At 31.5% G+C, this 17,520-nt stretch overlaps 5 protein-coding genes across 6 annotated transcripts; 3 read left to right on the top strand and 2 right to left on the bottom strand.

The window, feature by feature from the left end:
• Positions 1–861: 861 nt before the first annotated feature.
• LOC110669617 (mavicyanin) lies at positions 862–1,934 on the bottom strand. The gene is made up of 2 exons (XM_021831337.2): positions 1,466–1,934; positions 862–1,356 (listed from the first exon to the last, which is right to left on the bottom strand). The coding sequence occupies exons 1-2, from the start codon at positions 1,623–1,625 to the stop codon at positions 977–979; spliced, it is 540 nt and encodes a 179-aa protein (XP_021687029.2). The 5' UTR covers positions 1,626–1,934; the 3' UTR covers positions 862–976.
• Positions 1,935–2,955: 1,021 nt separating this feature from the next.
• LOC110669615 (flavanone 3-dioxygenase 3) lies at positions 2,956–5,890 on the top strand. The gene is given in 4 exon segments (XM_021831335.2): positions 2,956–3,100; positions 3,103–3,191; positions 3,562–3,809; positions 4,879–5,890. Coding segments are annotated over 4 exon segments (1,071 nt in total). The 3' UTR covers positions 5,468–5,890.
• Positions 5,891–6,194: 304 nt separating this feature from the next.
• LOC110669618 (uncharacterized) lies at positions 6,195–7,062 on the top strand. The gene is made up of 2 exons (XM_021831339.2): positions 6,195–6,616; positions 6,726–7,062. Exons 1-2 carry the CDS (start codon positions 6,376–6,378, stop codon positions 6,911–6,913), a joined length of 429 nt encoding a protein of 142 aa, XP_021687031.1. The 5' UTR covers positions 6,195–6,375; the 3' UTR covers positions 6,914–7,062.
• Positions 7,063–9,671: 2,609 nt separating this feature from the next.
• Positions 9,672–12,553, top strand: LOC110669652 (GTP-binding protein YPTM2). Its single transcript, XM_021831390.2, has 8 exons — positions 9,672–9,958; positions 10,336–10,408; positions 11,147–11,194; positions 11,283–11,330; positions 11,638–11,709; positions 11,792–11,947; positions 12,038–12,141; positions 12,234–12,553. The coding sequence occupies exons 1-8, from the start codon at positions 9,945–9,947 to the stop codon at positions 12,328–12,330; spliced, it is 612 nt and encodes a 203-aa protein (XP_021687082.1). The 5' UTR covers positions 9,672–9,944; the 3' UTR covers positions 12,331–12,553.
• Positions 12,554–13,090: 537 nt separating this feature from the next.
• Positions 13,091–15,878, bottom strand: LOC110669595 (probable transcription factor At5g61620). Of its 2 annotated transcripts, XM_021831308.2 has the most exons (5): positions 15,734–15,878; positions 15,349–15,630; positions 14,110–14,321; positions 13,895–14,023; positions 13,091–13,512 (listed from the first exon to the last, which is right to left on the bottom strand). In XM_021831308.2, the coding sequence occupies exons 2-5, from the start codon at positions 15,611–15,613 to the stop codon at positions 13,183–13,185; spliced, it is 936 nt and encodes a 311-aa protein (XP_021687000.2). In that variant the 5' UTR covers positions 15,614–15,630; positions 15,734–15,878; the 3' UTR covers positions 13,091–13,182. The 2 variants fall into 2 exon arrangements, with proteins under 2 accessions (XP_021687000.2, XP_021687001.2); XM_021831309.2 differs by lacking the exons at positions 13,895–14,023; positions 15,734–15,878 and having other exon boundaries at positions 15,349–15,721.
• Between the last annotated feature and the right edge of the window lie 1,642 nt (positions 15,879–17,520).

Raw genomic sequence — 17,520 nt, 5'->3', positions numbered from 1 at the left:
AATTTAATTCTGTCTTTAAGTGGGTTTTAAGAAATTTTAAAGTTTAAAACATATTTATTGTTAATTAAAAAAAATTAACATTAATTAAATTGAATTTTTTACATTTTTAAATTTTCCAAACACATTCTAAAAGTTTTCAATTTACCTAATAAATTTTAAAAATATAAAGAAATTCTAATGCAATTTGACATTCCCTCGTTTATGTTATTCTATTCTATTGAGATTTCAATATTTTTTATTTAAAAAAAAATCAAAAGCATAGTTTTTTTTTAATTTAAATAAAAAGGCATGTATTTTTTATTTAAAAAAAAGGCTTAAGTGTTATTTTATATTATTTTCTCTCACCAAATCTAATTTTTTAAATTACAAAAAAAAAACCCAAATTCAAATAGTATTCAAACATGTAAATTAAAGAAAAAAAATAAAAATATATATTTGTGATTTTATCACTACAAAAAGTAAAAAAAAAAAAATAATAACTAAAATTACCACAAACTACTTATCAACTAAATATTTCAGACAAAATTTTTTAATTAGTATTTACCAACTATTTAACATTTTGTTGATATAATTAAAAATTGATAAAAATAAAAATTTACGATTATATAGACTAAATTATATTTAGTTTGTATTTACTAATTAAATATTTAATTAGTTATAATTATTGATTAATTTCAAATTAATTGATAAAATTAAAAAATAATAATAATAAAATTTTCAATTACTTAAAAAAATATACCGACAGTTAGTTTCAAGTCTCTCTACTCCTATAATAAGTTTCATTTGTCATGATTATTGAGGATAACAGATATTTCATAATTAATCCAATCAATCACCACCCAGACTTGGAAGACAACCAGCTGCTTAATTAAACGAATAAAAATTATAACAAGGATCCTTATTTTACAAAAGATTTTATTAAAAGAAAAAGTCCATGCATTGAAGATAAAGAACTTCAATACAGAGGAATTAATGGTTATCCCACGAACCATAAAATAGCAGCCACAAAACCAAAGAAGGCTTTTAAAAGAGAATCTCTTCCACTGTAGACAAACCCTGCAGACGTTGGAATAGGATTGTTGTTCTTAGAGGAAGGCTGAGGAAGAGCAGCCCCTGGCTGAGCTTGAGGCGCAGCAACAGGAGAATTTGCTTGATTTCCTTGTACATTTGCCTCGAGTTTCATTCCTCCTAGGCAATACAACTTGTTCCCCGAAATAAAAAACCATGGACCAGGTCTTGACAATGTAACTGTCGTATTCCCATTGGTATATGTTTTTATAACATTGGTGGTGCTGCAGCTGTTGAAAGCCTCTTTTGTCACCTCATTCACACTATCGGATGATGTGTATTGGAACACTACAACCCATTATAAGAAATACAGCCATTATTGAATTTTCGATAAGCAGCAAATTGGAGAGATTAAACAACCATATACATATATACACATCAAGAAAACTATACTTACAGAGAACATCGCCAACGACAAAATTCTTGCCCTGAGCCCAAGTATCAAGATCAGTGCTTATGTCCCAACCGGAGCTATCCCCCACAGTGTAAGTTGTAGCAGCAGATGTTAGTGAAAAGCACAGAATGACAAGAAAACAAAGCAAAGCCCGCTTAGCCATGGATGGATATATGTGAGAATTCTTCAAACACGAGAGGGAGATGATGGGTTTATATTATGCGTGAAGGTTGATTAATATTAGATGACCTAACTTCAAGATTTGCGTGACTTCTTGTATCTGTTTTCTTTTTTTTTTTTTAAATGAAGGAAATGAGGTTTTTTCCATCTACACCTTCAAAGATTTTCTTCTCAACATATCAGATCATTGGAGTAATTTTGTGGGATACAGAATGGTAGAAATTAATCTACTAGAGAGTACAGAGACATTAAAGCCATTGTTTAAGGGATGGATTATTATGGGGCAGTGGTCTATCATGAAGGAAGCATGTTCATCCATATAGAGCGTCTTGAATGGTGTAGATTTTATGGGGTTGATCCATATTCAAGATAGTCAAGACCTGATGATCATTCTTTGAGTTGGTGAGGTGGGTGAGAGCAAAAGGCTAGTTGGTGCAAGGAGTTAAACCCCTTCCACTCCAATTTCTTCATTTTGACTTCAGCAATTTGTCTAGCAAATCCCCCATCAACTTGAATATTATTACATTTTTTTTTTAAAAGCGAAGTCACAGTTATGAGCGTAGATCTCATCAAGAAGGAGGCAACAGGTCTAGCAAGTAGCAAAGGAAGCTCTCTGTCCAGCATCAGTGTTTTAAAAAGAAAAAGCAGTATATTTATATATTATTAGCGTCGCCAATCAGCATTGAAGCAATAGCAGACAAACAGCTGATGCTGCTTTCCATGGATATACGCACACCACACATTTTCCGCCGGAAAAACTATATATGCTGATTTCTTTCTTATGAATTCCATTATTATTTAATTCTATAAGGAATCCAAAAGGGCTATCTACTTGCACTTCTGACCTGTTTTTGATGTTATACACCATGAGATAATATAAGAACCGTATAGTAACATTTACTTTACAGCTTCACGCCTTGCAATTAGATAGAATTTTATGCATTAGTGCCCACTTGCACTTATGACCTGCTTTTGATGTTATATACTATGAGATGATAAAAGAATATGCATATATATTGTACAGCTTCACGCTTGAAAGGTAGAAATAGCGTTTTTGGCATTAGCTTATCTGGTCTCGGAACTGGTCTCAGTGGTCTGCATGCAGCTGATTGCTGACATTCTTAAAAAGCAAGTTAACCGTCATCTTTGGCACTCATAAACTCCTATATAAACCCTACGACTTTCCTCTACTCTATCTAAACCCTTCTTCTTCATTCTGCACTAGTTAACCACGTAAGTATACTGTTCCGAGCTTCATTTTTCCCCTTTTTTTTTTTTTTTGAGGAATTTTTGTTAGGTTTCTCTAGATATCTATGAAGTATGATCACAAGAGCTCAAGCTCATTTACAAAAGGCAATATTGCGACTGCCCAAGAGAAAGGCCTCTGATTCGTGCAGGATTGCTATGTATTTCCGCCTTCAAAACCTCCTAGTTTGGCTCCTGAGACTGCCGATATACCATCATTGATTTGGTTATGTTGAAACAGAATGACATCCAAAGGGCTCATGTGATCAAAAAAATTGGAAATGCTTGTCGCCATTTCTTTCAGGTGAGCATCTTAACCTATATCAGGTTCATCAAGGACCACATGAGCCAAAAAAAAAAAAGTGAAATTCACATACAAAATAGGTTATGATGGACATAATCTATGGAAGGAAAATCCACTATTATAATGTCACACAAGCCTTTTATTTTGGTCTCTTTTCATTTCACACAAGCTGTCATTAGTGCAATGAAAAAAGAAAAATCCACACGTACATAGTCTTTGTTCAGTTTATCATCATCATTTTAGTGCTAACAGCTAATTATTTTGTTCCTGTAGTCGTCTTGTGAGTGTATTTGTCTCTTATAATCTTCTCATGCAATAGTGTATACCATTATAGTCATCTATGCATAAATTAGAATTTGGTAATTTTCAGATGGTAAATCATGGAATTTGCCAAACGATACTAGATGGAGCTCTATCTGCAGCATCCCATTTTTCCGAATTACCGATGGAAGAGAAAATGGAATTCATGTCAAACGACGTGCAAAAGCCTGCAAGTTACGGGACAAGCATCAAGGATGGGGTTGACAAATTCCATTTTTGGAGGGTCTTCTTCAAGCACTATGCATATCCTGGTTGTGACTGGGTTGATTTATGGCCCAACAATCCACCTGATTATAGGTAATTTCATTATTATTTTTTTTATAGGAACTGATTAACACATATGAGACAAGTACAGGGTACACGATCAAAATCATATGCACTGTGGTGGTCATTGTTCCTTCTTCTTGCTGCAAAAAATTAACAACAATTAAATTGGACTGCTATAGATAATGAATTTTATTAGTTTTCATTTTCGTCTCATTGCAAGGATACACCAACTTATGTTTTTTGAAAAAAATTATTTAAATACTTTCGGTGTATATATATTTACTTTTTTCGGCTTAATTTTGTTATTATAAGAAAAATATATTTTTTGTTAAAATTTTCCAAATATGATATCATATACATTTTATTATTTATTTGTAATTACTAAAAATAATTTTAATATTATTAAATTAAAATAATATTTAAAGATTCCTAAGTTATTATTTAGATTTTGTCACGTGAAGCACTCTAGCTGAGACAAAGGACAAGTGAGTGGGTGCTGATGTGTTCAGATGAGTCAAATAACTTGCCCACGTAGGGAAACTGCATGGATTGACGTATTCCCCAAGAATATATATATATATATATACATATATATATATATACATATACATATATACACACTAGGGATTTTATTCTGTTCCAATCATCTGGGCCGCCATGATCTGCGGCTCATTGCGCAGAACCCACTAAAATATGTAATTTTTCTCGATATTCAAAAGAAAGATGCAAATTTAATCGTTATTTTTTAAAAAAGAATTCTTAATGTTGAGAAGTTTGAAAAATATTACCATTTTTTCTCATATATTTTACATGGATAAAAATTCATTTATATATTTGTTTTATATTTTTAATATAAGTTATGATATGAAATTTTATTGTGTAAAAAAAGTATTATTTGTTGCATGAGAAATATGTATTTGAAGAACATGTTCTAATCGACCGCAGGGATGCTTACGTTTGTTTCATTAATTGGTTACTGTGCTTGCTTGAATTTTATTTATTCATTTATCAACTTGGCTTGAAATTGGTTGAATTAATTGATATTGGCATGCAACATTAATTCTTCACTAATTTGCGTGTGCGATGCGATGTGGTTCAGGGAAAAGATGGGGAAGTATTGCTAGGAAGCGAGGAAACTGGCCCTGGAATTAGTGGGAGCCATGACAGAGAGCCTCGGGCTAGGTCCAACCTATTTGATCAACAAAATGGAGGAGGGAGCTCAAGTCATGGCAGTAAATTCCTATCCACGATGCCCAAGCCCAGATATGGCGCTAGGGTTACCGCCCCATTCCGACTACAGTTGCCTAACCATTCTGCTCCAGAGTTCACCTGGCCTGGAGATCACGGACCCAGGAGATGGCAAGTGGAAGATTGTTCCAGAATTCCAAGGTACTCTTCAGGTCCACGTTGGGGACCATCTTGAGGTGCTGAGCAATGGCCTGTACAGAAGTATTTTGCATAGGGGTACAGTCAACTCTGAGAGGACTCGAATATCAATTGCTAGCCTACATAGTCTTGGTATGGATGAGAAAATGGGAACTGCAAAGGAGCTTGTGGATGATCAACATGCTGAGGAATACAAAGAAAGCAGCTTCAGAGATTTCTTGAATTTTCTTTCCAATAACGATATTGGAGAAGGAAAGAGTTTTAAGAGTACATTAATCAGAGATAAGGACATGAGGACGTGATTTATCACTAAGGGGTTCCTCATCACCCAGATAATTAAGGGCCGATCAAGATGTTTTTACTCTGTTCATAGTCTGTCATCTTTTCTCGAGAAGTCTCCATGTCTCCATAGAAGGGAATAAGGTCGCAGATGCACCTGCTAATGATTATATATTAGCTAGTATTGAGAGTTATAAGATTAGGTCTTGATATGCGTGATTGCTTGATTAGTGTCTTATCGTTAGAGAAGGGAATTGGCCAATTTGATAATTGGCTTGTGTTAAGGGTAAAAATTTAGGTGTGTCGATGATACAGTTGGTGTCGGTGGCTTTAGTTTTGAGTCGGGTTTTTGCATGTCAGTTTGCTGGCTATGTCCTCAGCTTTCCTTTTCAAGTTTGTGTATTTTTAGCCATCGTTTTGCCATCTACATGCGAGTTTTCACTTTTTGAGCTTGTTTTTTAACGCAGAGCAAATTTTTCTCCAGCAACATATCTATCATTCATTGGCTTTTCTAAAGTGGTAGGACAGGCTAAATCAATCACTTGTGGAAAAAAAATCACTTATGGAAAAAAAAAAATCCATCTGGTACACTTCTATAGCATTAGATCCGCGAAAGTTCGCCAAGCTTGTCCTTGTATTTTTGGTTGTAAATAACTTTACATTAAATCTAAACCGTTAATGAAAAATCAAAGGCTCAAATTATATGCAGAAGAAACTGGGAGGGTCAAGGCAATAAATGAGAGAAACAGAATCTCCCAAATCCATGCCGTTTTCTTTGAACTTGCCAACACATTAGCAACTGGAGATCAGAAACTCTTCCACTTCTGTCCTAAGAGTAACAATCTCTCTTCTTCTTTTTTCAGTTCTTGTCCTTTGTTTTTTCTGTTACCACTTACTTCAAAAAATAAGAAGCTTAAAAGAAGAAGAAGATATGCATCGATCAGCGAGCTGGAACAGGATGGCCAATGACTACTTCCTCCACTCATCGCAAAATGGGGCAGCAGGGATGAGAATATCATCTTCAGCGGAAGAGAAGGAACTGCCAGCTTATGATCCAATCATGGAAATGGCAAAGAAAGAAAAACGCATTAAGTTTGCTGAGAATGCTGTGCATGTTATTCCTTTTGTGCTGATGCTTTGTGCATTTCTTTTATGGTTCTTTTCCAATCCAGGTAACTCAAAGAAATCCAAATCATGGCAATTGACGGGGGCTTTTTTTTTTTTTTTTAATCCCTTTCTTTATTTTTGTGTCTTCTCTGATGGGAACTTCTCGATTTGCAGATGTGGAGGTGGGAAATAAGACGGATTCCATAACAGCAAGAATTGAAGGATTGACGATCGAAGGTGACATTGATACTGACAGTGATGGTACCCAAACAGGGTTTTTACCAATTGATTTGGTGGATCAGGACGCTACTAGACGAACAACAGATCATAAAATTGCCAGAAAATTTGCAAATATATCTTAATGACGATGCTGATGGCAATTTTACTCTTCTGTACTTTCATTTTCAGAACCCATTTGCTTTATAATTTCATGTTTAATCGAATCTCTGAACGCAGAAGGCTCTTATAATAATAATTTGTTCTTTTTTAATTTGGAAACTTTTTTTTGGCATATATGGTAGTATTAAACGAAGTCCAATTACAATTGTAAGTCGATAAATTTTAGGCTTTATGCTACTAAGGAATGATATGATAATTTTTTTTCTTGAGGGATTAATGTAAAAAATATTAATTATACTTAATATTTATATATTTTAAAGCGAACATTTCACATAATAAAAAATATAAATTATTTTGAGGGTTAATAATTAAATAAAATATTTTAGAAGGGTTGGAAGGCCATAACTTTCACTAGCCTTTACCCTTCGCCTTGAATATAAATTTACTCGTGTGGTTTTAACAATCGAGTTCATTAATATTTTTAGTGTGGTGGATACTATTACACATATAATCGATAAATTTTTTTAACTTTAAACATGAGATTCTTTATTAGATTATTAAAATATTATTAGTGTGGAAATTTAATATTTTATCTATTTATTTATTTTAATTAATTAATAATAATTTAATATAATTATCTAAAAAAGAGAAATATTTTATTGAATGGCCTGCTTATTTATTTATATATATATTATTTTTGAAATTAAATATATATATGTAATCTAAATAACTCAGTTCAATAATAACTTTTATCCCTAATAGAACTCTTGAAATATATATAACTTAATCATCTCTTTCTGCTAAACTTTGCTCTCATAGCCTATTTATCACCTCATTTTTCTACCAAATACTCTCAACAGGTATTTTCATCATATTTCATTATTGTTATATATATATATATATATATATATATATATATATATATATATATATATATATATATATATATATATATATTTACGATTTATAATCTGATGTGCGCAGAGAATCCATAAATCTTACTTTTCTATTTATCACATTTGATTCTGTTTTCAATGAGATTTGAATATTCAATTAGTCAATTGAAATTGTCTCTCTTCCATTGAAAATAACTATTGTTTTGAAGGTTACAGGTGAGTAGTAATTATAGTACATGGCACCGTTTTAGTCCCTTTTAAAATTCTTTAGCATTAAAATTGTTATTAAATAAAATTTTAAATCAATATTTTAACAATTATTTTACATGTAATTTTCTAAAGTTTTATTTTATTATTGAATTTTATTTCGATTTTGATTAAAAATTGATTTTGTCAACTATCTCTGCATTAGAGCCATTAGAATTCCGGGAACAGGCTTTTAATGTATTTATATTGATTGATATTTGACTATAAAATTTACCGATGTGTTGCACTGAATTGATTTGATCTTATTGACTCTCTGAAATTATTGAAACAAACTATTTTTTTGATTTTGATTGATTTGTACAATTTGATTTTTTTGTTTTGAATTACTTGTACCGTGTGGACTATCACGATATTAGGTTGCATTGTCAAGTCATACATCATTGCAGTTTATTATTTGCATTGGTATTATATGCATTGATATCTGTGAAGGAGGAAGAAGGTATCTAATATCTGGTAGCGCGCTTACCATCTGACTTTTGCTGATATAGGGTATCATCACTCTGGTGCACTGTACCATAAAATTTTTATTGAATGAATTTCTTTTATATATATGTTTTATGAAATTATTTTATTAATAATTTTGACAGCATGAGCGTGATTTTATTGAATAGAAAATTTATTGTGAAATTAATCAAGCGTCTACCTATTCCTATTCCATTGTGTGCTATAATTATCATTTACTGAGCATTTAACTCAAATCATGTTTTCTCTGCCTGTTATCTGTTTCAGATCAGTTGAATTCTGCAGCTGAATTCTGCAGCTGATCTAAATATTCAGTCCATTTTTTGGAGAGGGACAATATTTGATTTGTTCTCATGGTATGCTCGAATTCATGTTTTCTCAGGCTAATAATTAGTTTAATTTATTGAACAATTTAAACTTTTATTAAAATCTGTAGAGACTCCATAATTTACTTATGAGATATTTATGACATTTATTCAACATTTTATTTATTTGAATTTTATATATTTTTTTTATTAGTAAGTGACAATATATTCATTCTAGATACTCTAATAAGACTTGCATAATTTAAGAATACTTAAATTATGTGCCGATCATGGTTCAAAATTTTGGATCGTGACAATTAGATTATCAAAACTACTATTTTATATATTATAATTTTTTATTTTAAAAAAATATAAATCATAATATTTGTCAGGAAAATATAATTTTACAAATTATTTTATATTTTTAAAATATTTTATTTGTGGAAAGCCATTTTTTAAAATAGACGCTGACGTGAATCCAAAAGAGCCTCCCTCTCTATATTAGTTTTAGTTTTGTTTTAAAGGAAATTTTGTCATTAATAAACAACTTTTTATGCATGTTTAATGCGAGATAAAATAACTTTTTTGTCATGATTTATAATAATAATAATATTATTAATATTATAATAAGATTCTATATGGCTTTCAATTTAATTTTGATTCAATCATCCATTACTAATTGAATTATTGGAATTAATTTGTCAGGAAACCCTAATTTCATTGATAAAGAATACAACATGATGAAATGAAGCAAGGGATTCAAATGTTCTTCTCTTTCTTTTTTTTTTTTAAATATAAATTAAGAATTATGAAATGGATTCCTAAATGAATAAAAAAAAAAAACAAAACAAAAATATGGGCCAGTTGTGGAATGAATGATGGCAGTGTAATTTAAAGGCTGGATTTGGACGGTCCAGATTTACAAACATTACATCGTTCCGAAGTTATCGGTTTCATGACCACTTCCTTACATTCAATTTCTCTCCTCCTTCTGTTTCTTTGTGAAAATCCCGTCTTTGCTGTCTCCTTTCTGTCCTCTCTTTCTCCCACCCTCGTCGCTTCTACCTGCAATTTCCAATTCACTTCCCGCCTGGACCGGTCTGATCCCTGTCGACCTCACCGTCATGAATCCTGAATAGTAAGTCCCGTAGATCTCTCTCTCTCTCTCTCTCTGTGTGTGTACTGTCTCTCTTTCTACTTTTAATTACTTGAGATCTGCGTGTATCCTTTTCTTCTTATGATGCTATTGATTTTTCTGTTTTGTCCTTTGTTTGGATCTATAATGGTCCAAGCATTTTCCAGTAACTTTTATGTCTATTTTTTAATTTTATTTTATAGTTTAATAAAGTTCTATTATTTTGATTCCCTCTATCTCAGAAATGGCTAAACCTTAATTTACTTAGCTTTCACTTCTTTTTAGATCTTAAACAATTTTAGATTGTGATTTTTCACTTCAGAGAGATATTGGCTTCTCTCTCTCTCTCTCTCTTTTAATTCTGGTATTGTGTGGAGCAGTGACTATCTGTTTAAGCTTTTGCTAATTGGGGATTCTGGAGTTGGCAAATCATGTCTTCTTCTGAGGTTTGCGGTAAGCTTGACCCTCTTTCCTTTTTTTTTTTTTTTTCTATTTTTTTGTATCCTCTTCGGTTTAGTAGTTGCATAAAGCGTAATTTTTTTTTTCTTAATGTGGTTTACAATTTGAAGTGAAAAGGGCTTCCTATTTACTTATTTCACTTGGTATCAGTCTACTTATTTTGTTCCAGGAGGAGATTGAGGCTCATCAATCAGTCTGTTAACTGTGAGGCCCATTGATATCATTATGCAACTCTCATTACTAGATACATTCTGATTGAATTTTTTTTTTTATTTTTTTTAATTACCATCTAGACAAATGCATATTTTCTAGTTGTTTTTGTAATTGAGATCCTAGTTTTTGTATTATGCTAGCAGTGTAAATGCTCTGTCCAATATACAAAAACCTTTGAGAAAATGAAATAGGTAAAAATTAGCTGATTACTGCTCTAATAGATTATTGGTATTCTTAAACTGTAGGAAAATGAAATTTGGGCTGTTGAAAATTTGCTAGAAGTTGTTGTGCTAGGTGCGTTATAGATTCCGCAAGAAATTTATAAAATTTTTGAGTCTTGGCGAAATATTGCATTGACCTAAACGTTACTTGGTATCTATTTACATATTACTAAGATAATCATTCTGGTTTCTGAGCACACTGAATCTTATTGTGATATGGGTTATTTTATTTTATTTTTCCTGGGCTGAATTTTACCCTTATTTATGCAAATTTGCTAATTGTTTCTCTTCTAAACAGGATGATTCATATCTGGACAGTTACATCAGTACAATTGGAGTTGACTTTGTAAGCATTTGGAGAAGTTTGGATTCTTACAAATATTACTTATGTTTAAACATGTGGCTGATTGTTTATTTCATTTTGTATTCAATAGAAAATTCGCACCGTGGAGCAAGATGGGAAAACCATTAAACTTCAAATTGTAAGATTCACTTTCTCTGTTTCTTGTGGGTGCAGAATTGTGTATTCCTGTTTCTTTTTGGTTTGGGATTAGAATAGTGTTCCGTGGAAATTTAATTTAGTTAAACTGGCAGAATATGTTTGTCTTCTGCTTTTAGTTACTATTTTCCTTTTCATTGGATGTTTCTTTTATTTTTCAGCTAATCTGTCCTCTGCAATCATGTCTAGCATGTGTGCTTAGAGCTTATTAATTAGAAAGTAATTACTGGAGCATGATGCAGATTTAGAGCTTGTTCATGTCACTGATGTTTCTCCCTTGTTCTTTGCAGTGGGATACTGCTGGACAAGAACGGTTCAGGACAATCACGAGCAGCTATTACCGTGGGGCACATGGCATTATAGTGAGTTTGTTACCCATTTACATTTTTGGCATCGTGCTCATGGTTCCATGATTCAGCTTGTTAATGTTGTCACATGTGGCAGATAGTTTATGATGTGACAGACCAAGAGAGTTTCAACAATGTTAAGCAATGGTTGAATGAAATTGATCGTTATGCTAGTGAAAATGTAAACAAGCTTCTGGTTGGCAACAAGTGTGATCTCACTGCTAATAAAGTTGTTTCTTATGAAACAGCCAAGGTAAAAACTAATATCCTTATTATCACCTTTTGCTATGCTTGCTGCATTTCAACTAATGAGTGCTCTACTATTTACCTGGGGTTTTAAAAGGCATTTGCGGATGAAATTGGCATTCCGTTCATGGAGACAAGTGCAAAAAATTCTACCAATGTGGAGCAGGCTTTTATGGCAATGGCTGCAGACATCAAGAACAGGTAGCTTTTTGCCTTTTTTGATCATCTTCGTTATTTGAGTGAGCATTGCTAATTTGAATTGCCTTCTCATAAATGTTTGTATACCTTTCCAGGATGGCAAGTCAACCAGCAGCAAACAATGCAAGGTCACCTACTGTGCAGATACGTGGACAACCTGTTAACCAGAAGTCTGGATGCTGCTCTTCTTAATTGGCTCTGGACTGTCCTCACCTGGCGTGGCTGCATTCGAAAATGGCTTCTGAATTGTCCTGGAGTTATAGACTATTCACACGTCAAACGATAAAATGATTTGCTTCATTAGTTCTGTACGCAATTCAAAAGAGTTTGTTTTCTTTTTGGTTTTATTGTTTAATGTCCTGTACAAATCATGCGTTGCTTGATGGTAGTAAATGTTATTGTCATTATTTTCTCACTACAATGCCTGATGTCTTGCGAACGAGGTTAAATCTTTGGAGTACTTTGTGTTCATAATTCATTGAACGGAATAGGGTAGGATTGCAATAGCTATTCATAGTAATGGAAAAGCTATTCTTTCATTTAGACTTTGAATTTATATTATATTAAATTTAAAAAATATTTTATTTATTTAATAATTATTGCATATTTATAATTTTAAAAAATTATTATTTCATGAAATAGTATATCGCATTTAAATTGGAATCAAATTCAGGAATATCTATTTAATATAAAATAGCTTTTCTATTCCTTTCTAGATAAATATGTTTGAACGGGTATGACGGTTATCTCCAGAAAAGTTGCCAAGAGTAAATCATAAATTTTCTTTCGGACGCTAACCAAACCCTCTCTTAATGCCTCCAGTTGCCACCCAAAATAAAACTCGATACCTCTGCTTAGTGTTCTCCAGGGCCAAAAAACAAGCATTTCCTGTTATATGCCAAAAGAGCCCACAAAAGAAAAATGATTTCTCAAAATAGATATAAATATAATAGGTTGCAAAAAAAAAAGTTTTACTTATGGGAAGTAACTGAGTTATGCATATTATATTCTAAGCTGTACTTCTGAAACAAAAACTAAAATTTCTCATATCACACTAATGGGACCGGATGCCCGGGGTGACAAACTTGCTGCTTTTGGAGATTGAGGTGGTGGTCCAATTTTAAGGTCCAGCTCCGGAGGGTCTACATTTTCAGTTGATGGACCTTCTTGCGAAAAGCTGACCGGTAATGATCTTGGCGTAGGAATACCAGAAGGGTTGTTGGTAAGGAGTGCACAACTAGCAAAGCTTCCAGGGCTCTTCAGCGTATAAGGGTAGCCTAGCCTTGCATAATTGTATTTCATAATCTGGACGAGAGGTGAAGTTGGCATGGTTTTAACACCCACGAAGCTCTGCCCGTTGCTAGGGTATCCTTGCTGTAAAAAAATGGAAATTTTGATTTGTTGGTCAAAAGAAAAATTCAAACAGAAATGAAAATATATCATAATAAATAGCAACAAAATCTGAATTTCTGTGACCAAAAATTTGCTACTAAATGATGCAGGTGCAGGGATAAGTTACATTCATATAACCAATACTTTGTTATTTCACTGCTTAATAAACATGTCCTATCAACTATCAAGACATTGCTGAAGGTTGCATCTAGAGCCATATTCTAGAGTTTTTATCCTAGAAAATCTTGAGGCCAATCTTCACTATGTCATAATTCACATAAAAAATAAAATTTACGAATTCTCCAAAGCAATAGATTCTATAAGCTGTTATGTATATAGTTGCTTTCTGGCAGATGGAATTTACACGTGATGGGATTTCAATATCCTTCTTCATTGGTGAGGCTGAAGAGGAACCAGTCTGTTTTAATGCCTGTGGATCTACCTCTGATGAAGTGTTAGAAGGCAAATTTGGGGGCTCCTGGGATGCTAGAACCTGGAAGGTTATCACTGTGGTCACATATAATGGAAGAAAATGCATTCTATCTGTTCATGCACGAGCATTAGCTGAGAAAAACGTACAGATTCTTTGAGTTTCATATCAAAGAGACTTGATCCACGCTTCTTCTTATCAGTTGAAGCCTTTCTCAGAAAAAACTTTTGAGCATGACTAGCGACCTGGGTTGGGGTCCTAGTGGTCACAAAATTCTTTGAAATGCCTCTCCAATCACCTTTCCCGAGCTTCTCCAAGCCAGCTAAGAAGGTCTGATGTTCCTCCTCAGTCCAGGGCTTCCCTGAGTATGGAAAATACATAGTCCAAGATGTCAACATACACATTAATTGATAAGACATTGATTTAGATATGAAATATTGTGTAGTGAAGAAATGATGGAAACTTTCAGTATCATCTCTATCTTTTATTGATGGAATTATTAACCAATTAATTGTTGTCAACACCAAACAACCTCAACCTGTACTTGGACATCATTTACCATGAGTGTCTAGTGCAGAAATTAATGTGATGTGCCCATTCTATCAGATAACGAAGCCAGTCATATTACCAACAACTCTACTCTTGGAATTTATTGCTCGCTTCATTCCAATTAGCTACATACGGTCTAATTGATTTGAGATAGAGTGGGATTATTAGGGAAAGACACATCAATATCTAGCCATGTCCACATCCGTAAATAAGGAGCAGGGGAAAAAAAAGAAGAAAACTCTGCTTCCAGGTGCTAATTAAAGTAATTGCATGATAAACTAATCTGCAGAGAATCTTGCTTGCCCATTATATTTATAGGCTGTTTGGGAGTTTGAATATTTACAATTTTTTTAATATTTGGAAAAAGTAAAAATTTTTAAAAAATCATATGTTATAAATTCTCTGTAACACAAATTCATTATTTCTAAACCTTAAAAAATCTCCTCCCAAATACATATAAAACAGCGTTAAAAGACATATAACACTTGAAAAAAACTGAAATCAAGTAAGACTGAGGCCTGACAAAAAATTTGATGAAAAACTTCAAATAAATGTAAATAGAAGAGAGAACTTATAATATGCATTAACCATATAATAATATGAAATAGAGGAATCCAAATCATTAAAAAGAAAAAAGTTGTAGACCATGCCATGCAACTCTTGCATTCATCAGAACTTGTATCAAATACCTTGTAAACACCAGAGAAATACACACACAGATGGAAAATGTATATATATATATAAACGCTGAAATCCATATCACCATCCAATCACATCATCCATTCTCATTAGAACACACAACCACGAGGAGGCAGAGAGACACAAGAATCGTAATATACCCCTTTTCCTTTCCTGGATTGCTTTGCCTCTCTTGGAACTGACATATCCATCAGAGAAAGAACCATCATCCACATGATGATGCACTGTACTATTGTTGACTAAAGAGTCAAGATTGCCTAAACTGGCGCTTTTCTTCATGGGTCGTTCCTGTTTCTCCAAAATACGAACCCCAAACAACTTTACACCTACCTTCCCATTGCAAGTCCTGGAGTTGTGGCCATTTTGTCCACAATGAGAACACTTCCTCGTAGCTTCCTTCACCATCTCTAAGCCTCACTCCTCTGGAAAGGAAAAAATAGGTAATTGACCGTAATCAAAAGACAATCTCCATTACCTGCCTTGGTATTTATAGGACCTTGGTTTTCACTACTATAAAACACGTACCCATCTTAAATTTTGCCAATTGGAATAGGAAGATCTGGTTTGGTCTTCTTCAAAATGACATAGCTGCCCTTTTTCAATCGATCAAAATCAATGCCAGGATCCCGCTTTCACCTGAGAAGTCACTTTAAGGGTTGTGATTTTATGGAATTTTTGCCACAGATTATGTACCAGCCATTGGATCTACTTCCCATTGTTTACAACTGCGATGTTTTTATGCTGGTTTTTTAATTTGAGTAATAAATTATTTTAGCATAACATAATCTATACCTATCTATATAAATAAATATATAATATAATAAATAAGTAATATATTAATAAAGGATAATGTCAATTTTCTAATTTTTATAAATATTAAACATATTTTTCATTTTTTTAATTTTTTAATTTCTTTATATTTAATCAGATGAAATTAACATATTTATTATAATTAATTATGACTTTAAAATCTAATAAAAAATTGTTCTTAAATATTTGAAAATATTAGTTAATAATTATGGTACTTTGGAAACACATAATATTTACACATAAAATTTCACAAATATATATATATATGTATATATATATATATAGAATATTCAATATTAAAAAAATATCATCATATATAAAATTTTTTTATTATATATATAAACAATGTAATATAATTTATAATTTAATTTAATAAAAAATATATAAATATTAAATCATAATCTAATTACTATTATTACTTATTTCATTATATCTAAAAATTTTTTATGATCAAAATATTATTTAAAGTGGATAAAAATATATTTATCATTATAATTATTTTTTTATATAAAAAATAAAATAAAATTATCTATAATGTAAAAATGTGCAACACATGAGCATAATACGACTAGTTAGCTGGATAAGTCCTCATTAAGTTTGAGATCTATCCAAAGCCAAAGGATATATAAAGGCTAATCTCAAGCAATCTGGAGCGTAAGGGGAAAATAATAAGTGGATATTAATAAGGATTTTATATTTTTATTATGGATCAATTATAAGTAATATTTCAAATATGGTGACCCTCTTTACCAAAACTGGATAAAATATTTTTTAAAAAATGAAAAAAAAAAAAAAAAGAGTTCATCATAGAGTGACTTGAGACTGATCAATTTTTGGCTGGTTTTTTCACAAATGTATTGAAATATTATTGGATTATAGGGCAGATTGTTATAATATGAGGGTTCATTTGCTAAACTTCTAAAAAGAACTATAATAAAATCATTAAGGATGACTTTGGCATCAAGGATGGATCCTAAGACTCGCAGTGCCGCCGTCCCCTTAAAATTTTTAGTTTTTTACTTGCAAGGAGTTTAAATATGAAATGTATTTAATGAATTCTCACACTTAGACTTTTAAAAAATTTATAAAAAAAATTTAAAAAGTTAAATTTTCTTTATCAATTCAATTAAATAAAAATATTAATGAGTTTATATTCTCATAATTTAAAAGATTTAATTTTTATTAATTTATTTAAATTAAAAAATAAATAACTTATATTTTAAAATTTTTTATTAAATAATTAAAAAAATTTAAATTATTAATAAAATATTAAAAACATTTAAGTTTAAATATTACATTTATCAAATATCAAACTCCGTATTAAAGAGGCAATTATATCTTCTTAAAATTTTAATTTTTAATTTTAAATAGTTTAAATATATGAATGTTCTTAATATATTCTCATATCTAATTGCCAAAAAATTTATAATAAATTTTTAAAAGGTTATTATTTATTTATTTAATTAAAAAAATAATAAATTTATATTTTAATAATTTAATTA

This window comes from Hevea brasiliensis, chromosome 17 (assembly GCF_030052815.1).
Source record: "Hevea brasiliensis isolate MT/VB/25A 57/8 chromosome 17, ASM3005281v1, whole genome shotgun sequence".
Taxonomy (NCBI): domain Eukaryota; kingdom Viridiplantae; phylum Streptophyta; class Magnoliopsida; order Malpighiales; family Euphorbiaceae; genus Hevea; species Hevea brasiliensis.
This window is presented reverse-complemented; position numbering and strand designations above follow the sequence as displayed.

What these genes read in the sequence shown, in the direction of transcription:
- LOC110669617 (XM_021831337.2), bottom strand. Translation starts at nt 1,625, where the DNA reads ATGGCTAAGCGGGCTTTGCTTTGTTTTCTTGTCATTCTGTGCTTTTCA. An exon ending in TGTCGTTGGCGATGTTCTCT is followed by an intron (nt 1,357 to 1,465) that starts GTAAGTATAGTT and finishes AATGGGTTGTAG; the next exon opens with TGTTCCAATACACATCATCC.
- LOC110669618 (XM_021831339.2), top strand. Translation starts at nt 6,376, where the DNA reads ATGCATCGATCAGCGAGCTGGAACAGGATGGCCAATGACTACTTCCTC. An exon ending in ATGGTTCTTTTCCAATCCAG is followed by an intron (nt 6,617 to 6,725) that starts GTAACTCAAAGA and finishes CTCGATTTGCAG; the next exon opens with ATGTGGAGGTGGGAAATAAG.
- LOC110669652 (XM_021831390.2), top strand. An exon ending in GTCTTCTTCTGAGGTTTGCG is followed by an intron (nt 10,409 to 11,146) that starts GTAAGCTTGACC and finishes TCTTCTAAACAG; the next exon opens with GATGATTCATATCTGGACAG. An exon ending in GTGGGGCACATGGCATTATA is followed by an intron (nt 11,710 to 11,791) that starts GTGAGTTTGTTA and finishes CACATGTGGCAG; the next exon opens with ATAGTTTATGATGTGACAGA.
- LOC110669595 (XM_021831308.2), bottom strand. Translation starts at nt 15,613, where the DNA reads ATGGTGAAGGAAGCTACGAGGAAGTGTTCTCATTGTGGACAAAATGGC. An exon ending in ATATGAAACTCAAAGAATCT is followed by an intron (nt 14,024 to 14,109) that starts GTACGTTTTTCT and finishes ATAACCTTCCAG; the next exon opens with GTTCTAGCATCCCAGGAGCC. An exon ending in ATATTGAAATCCCATCACGT is followed by an intron (nt 13,513 to 13,894) that starts GTAAATTCCATC and finishes ATTTTTTTACAG; the next exon opens with CAAGGATACCCTAGCAACGG.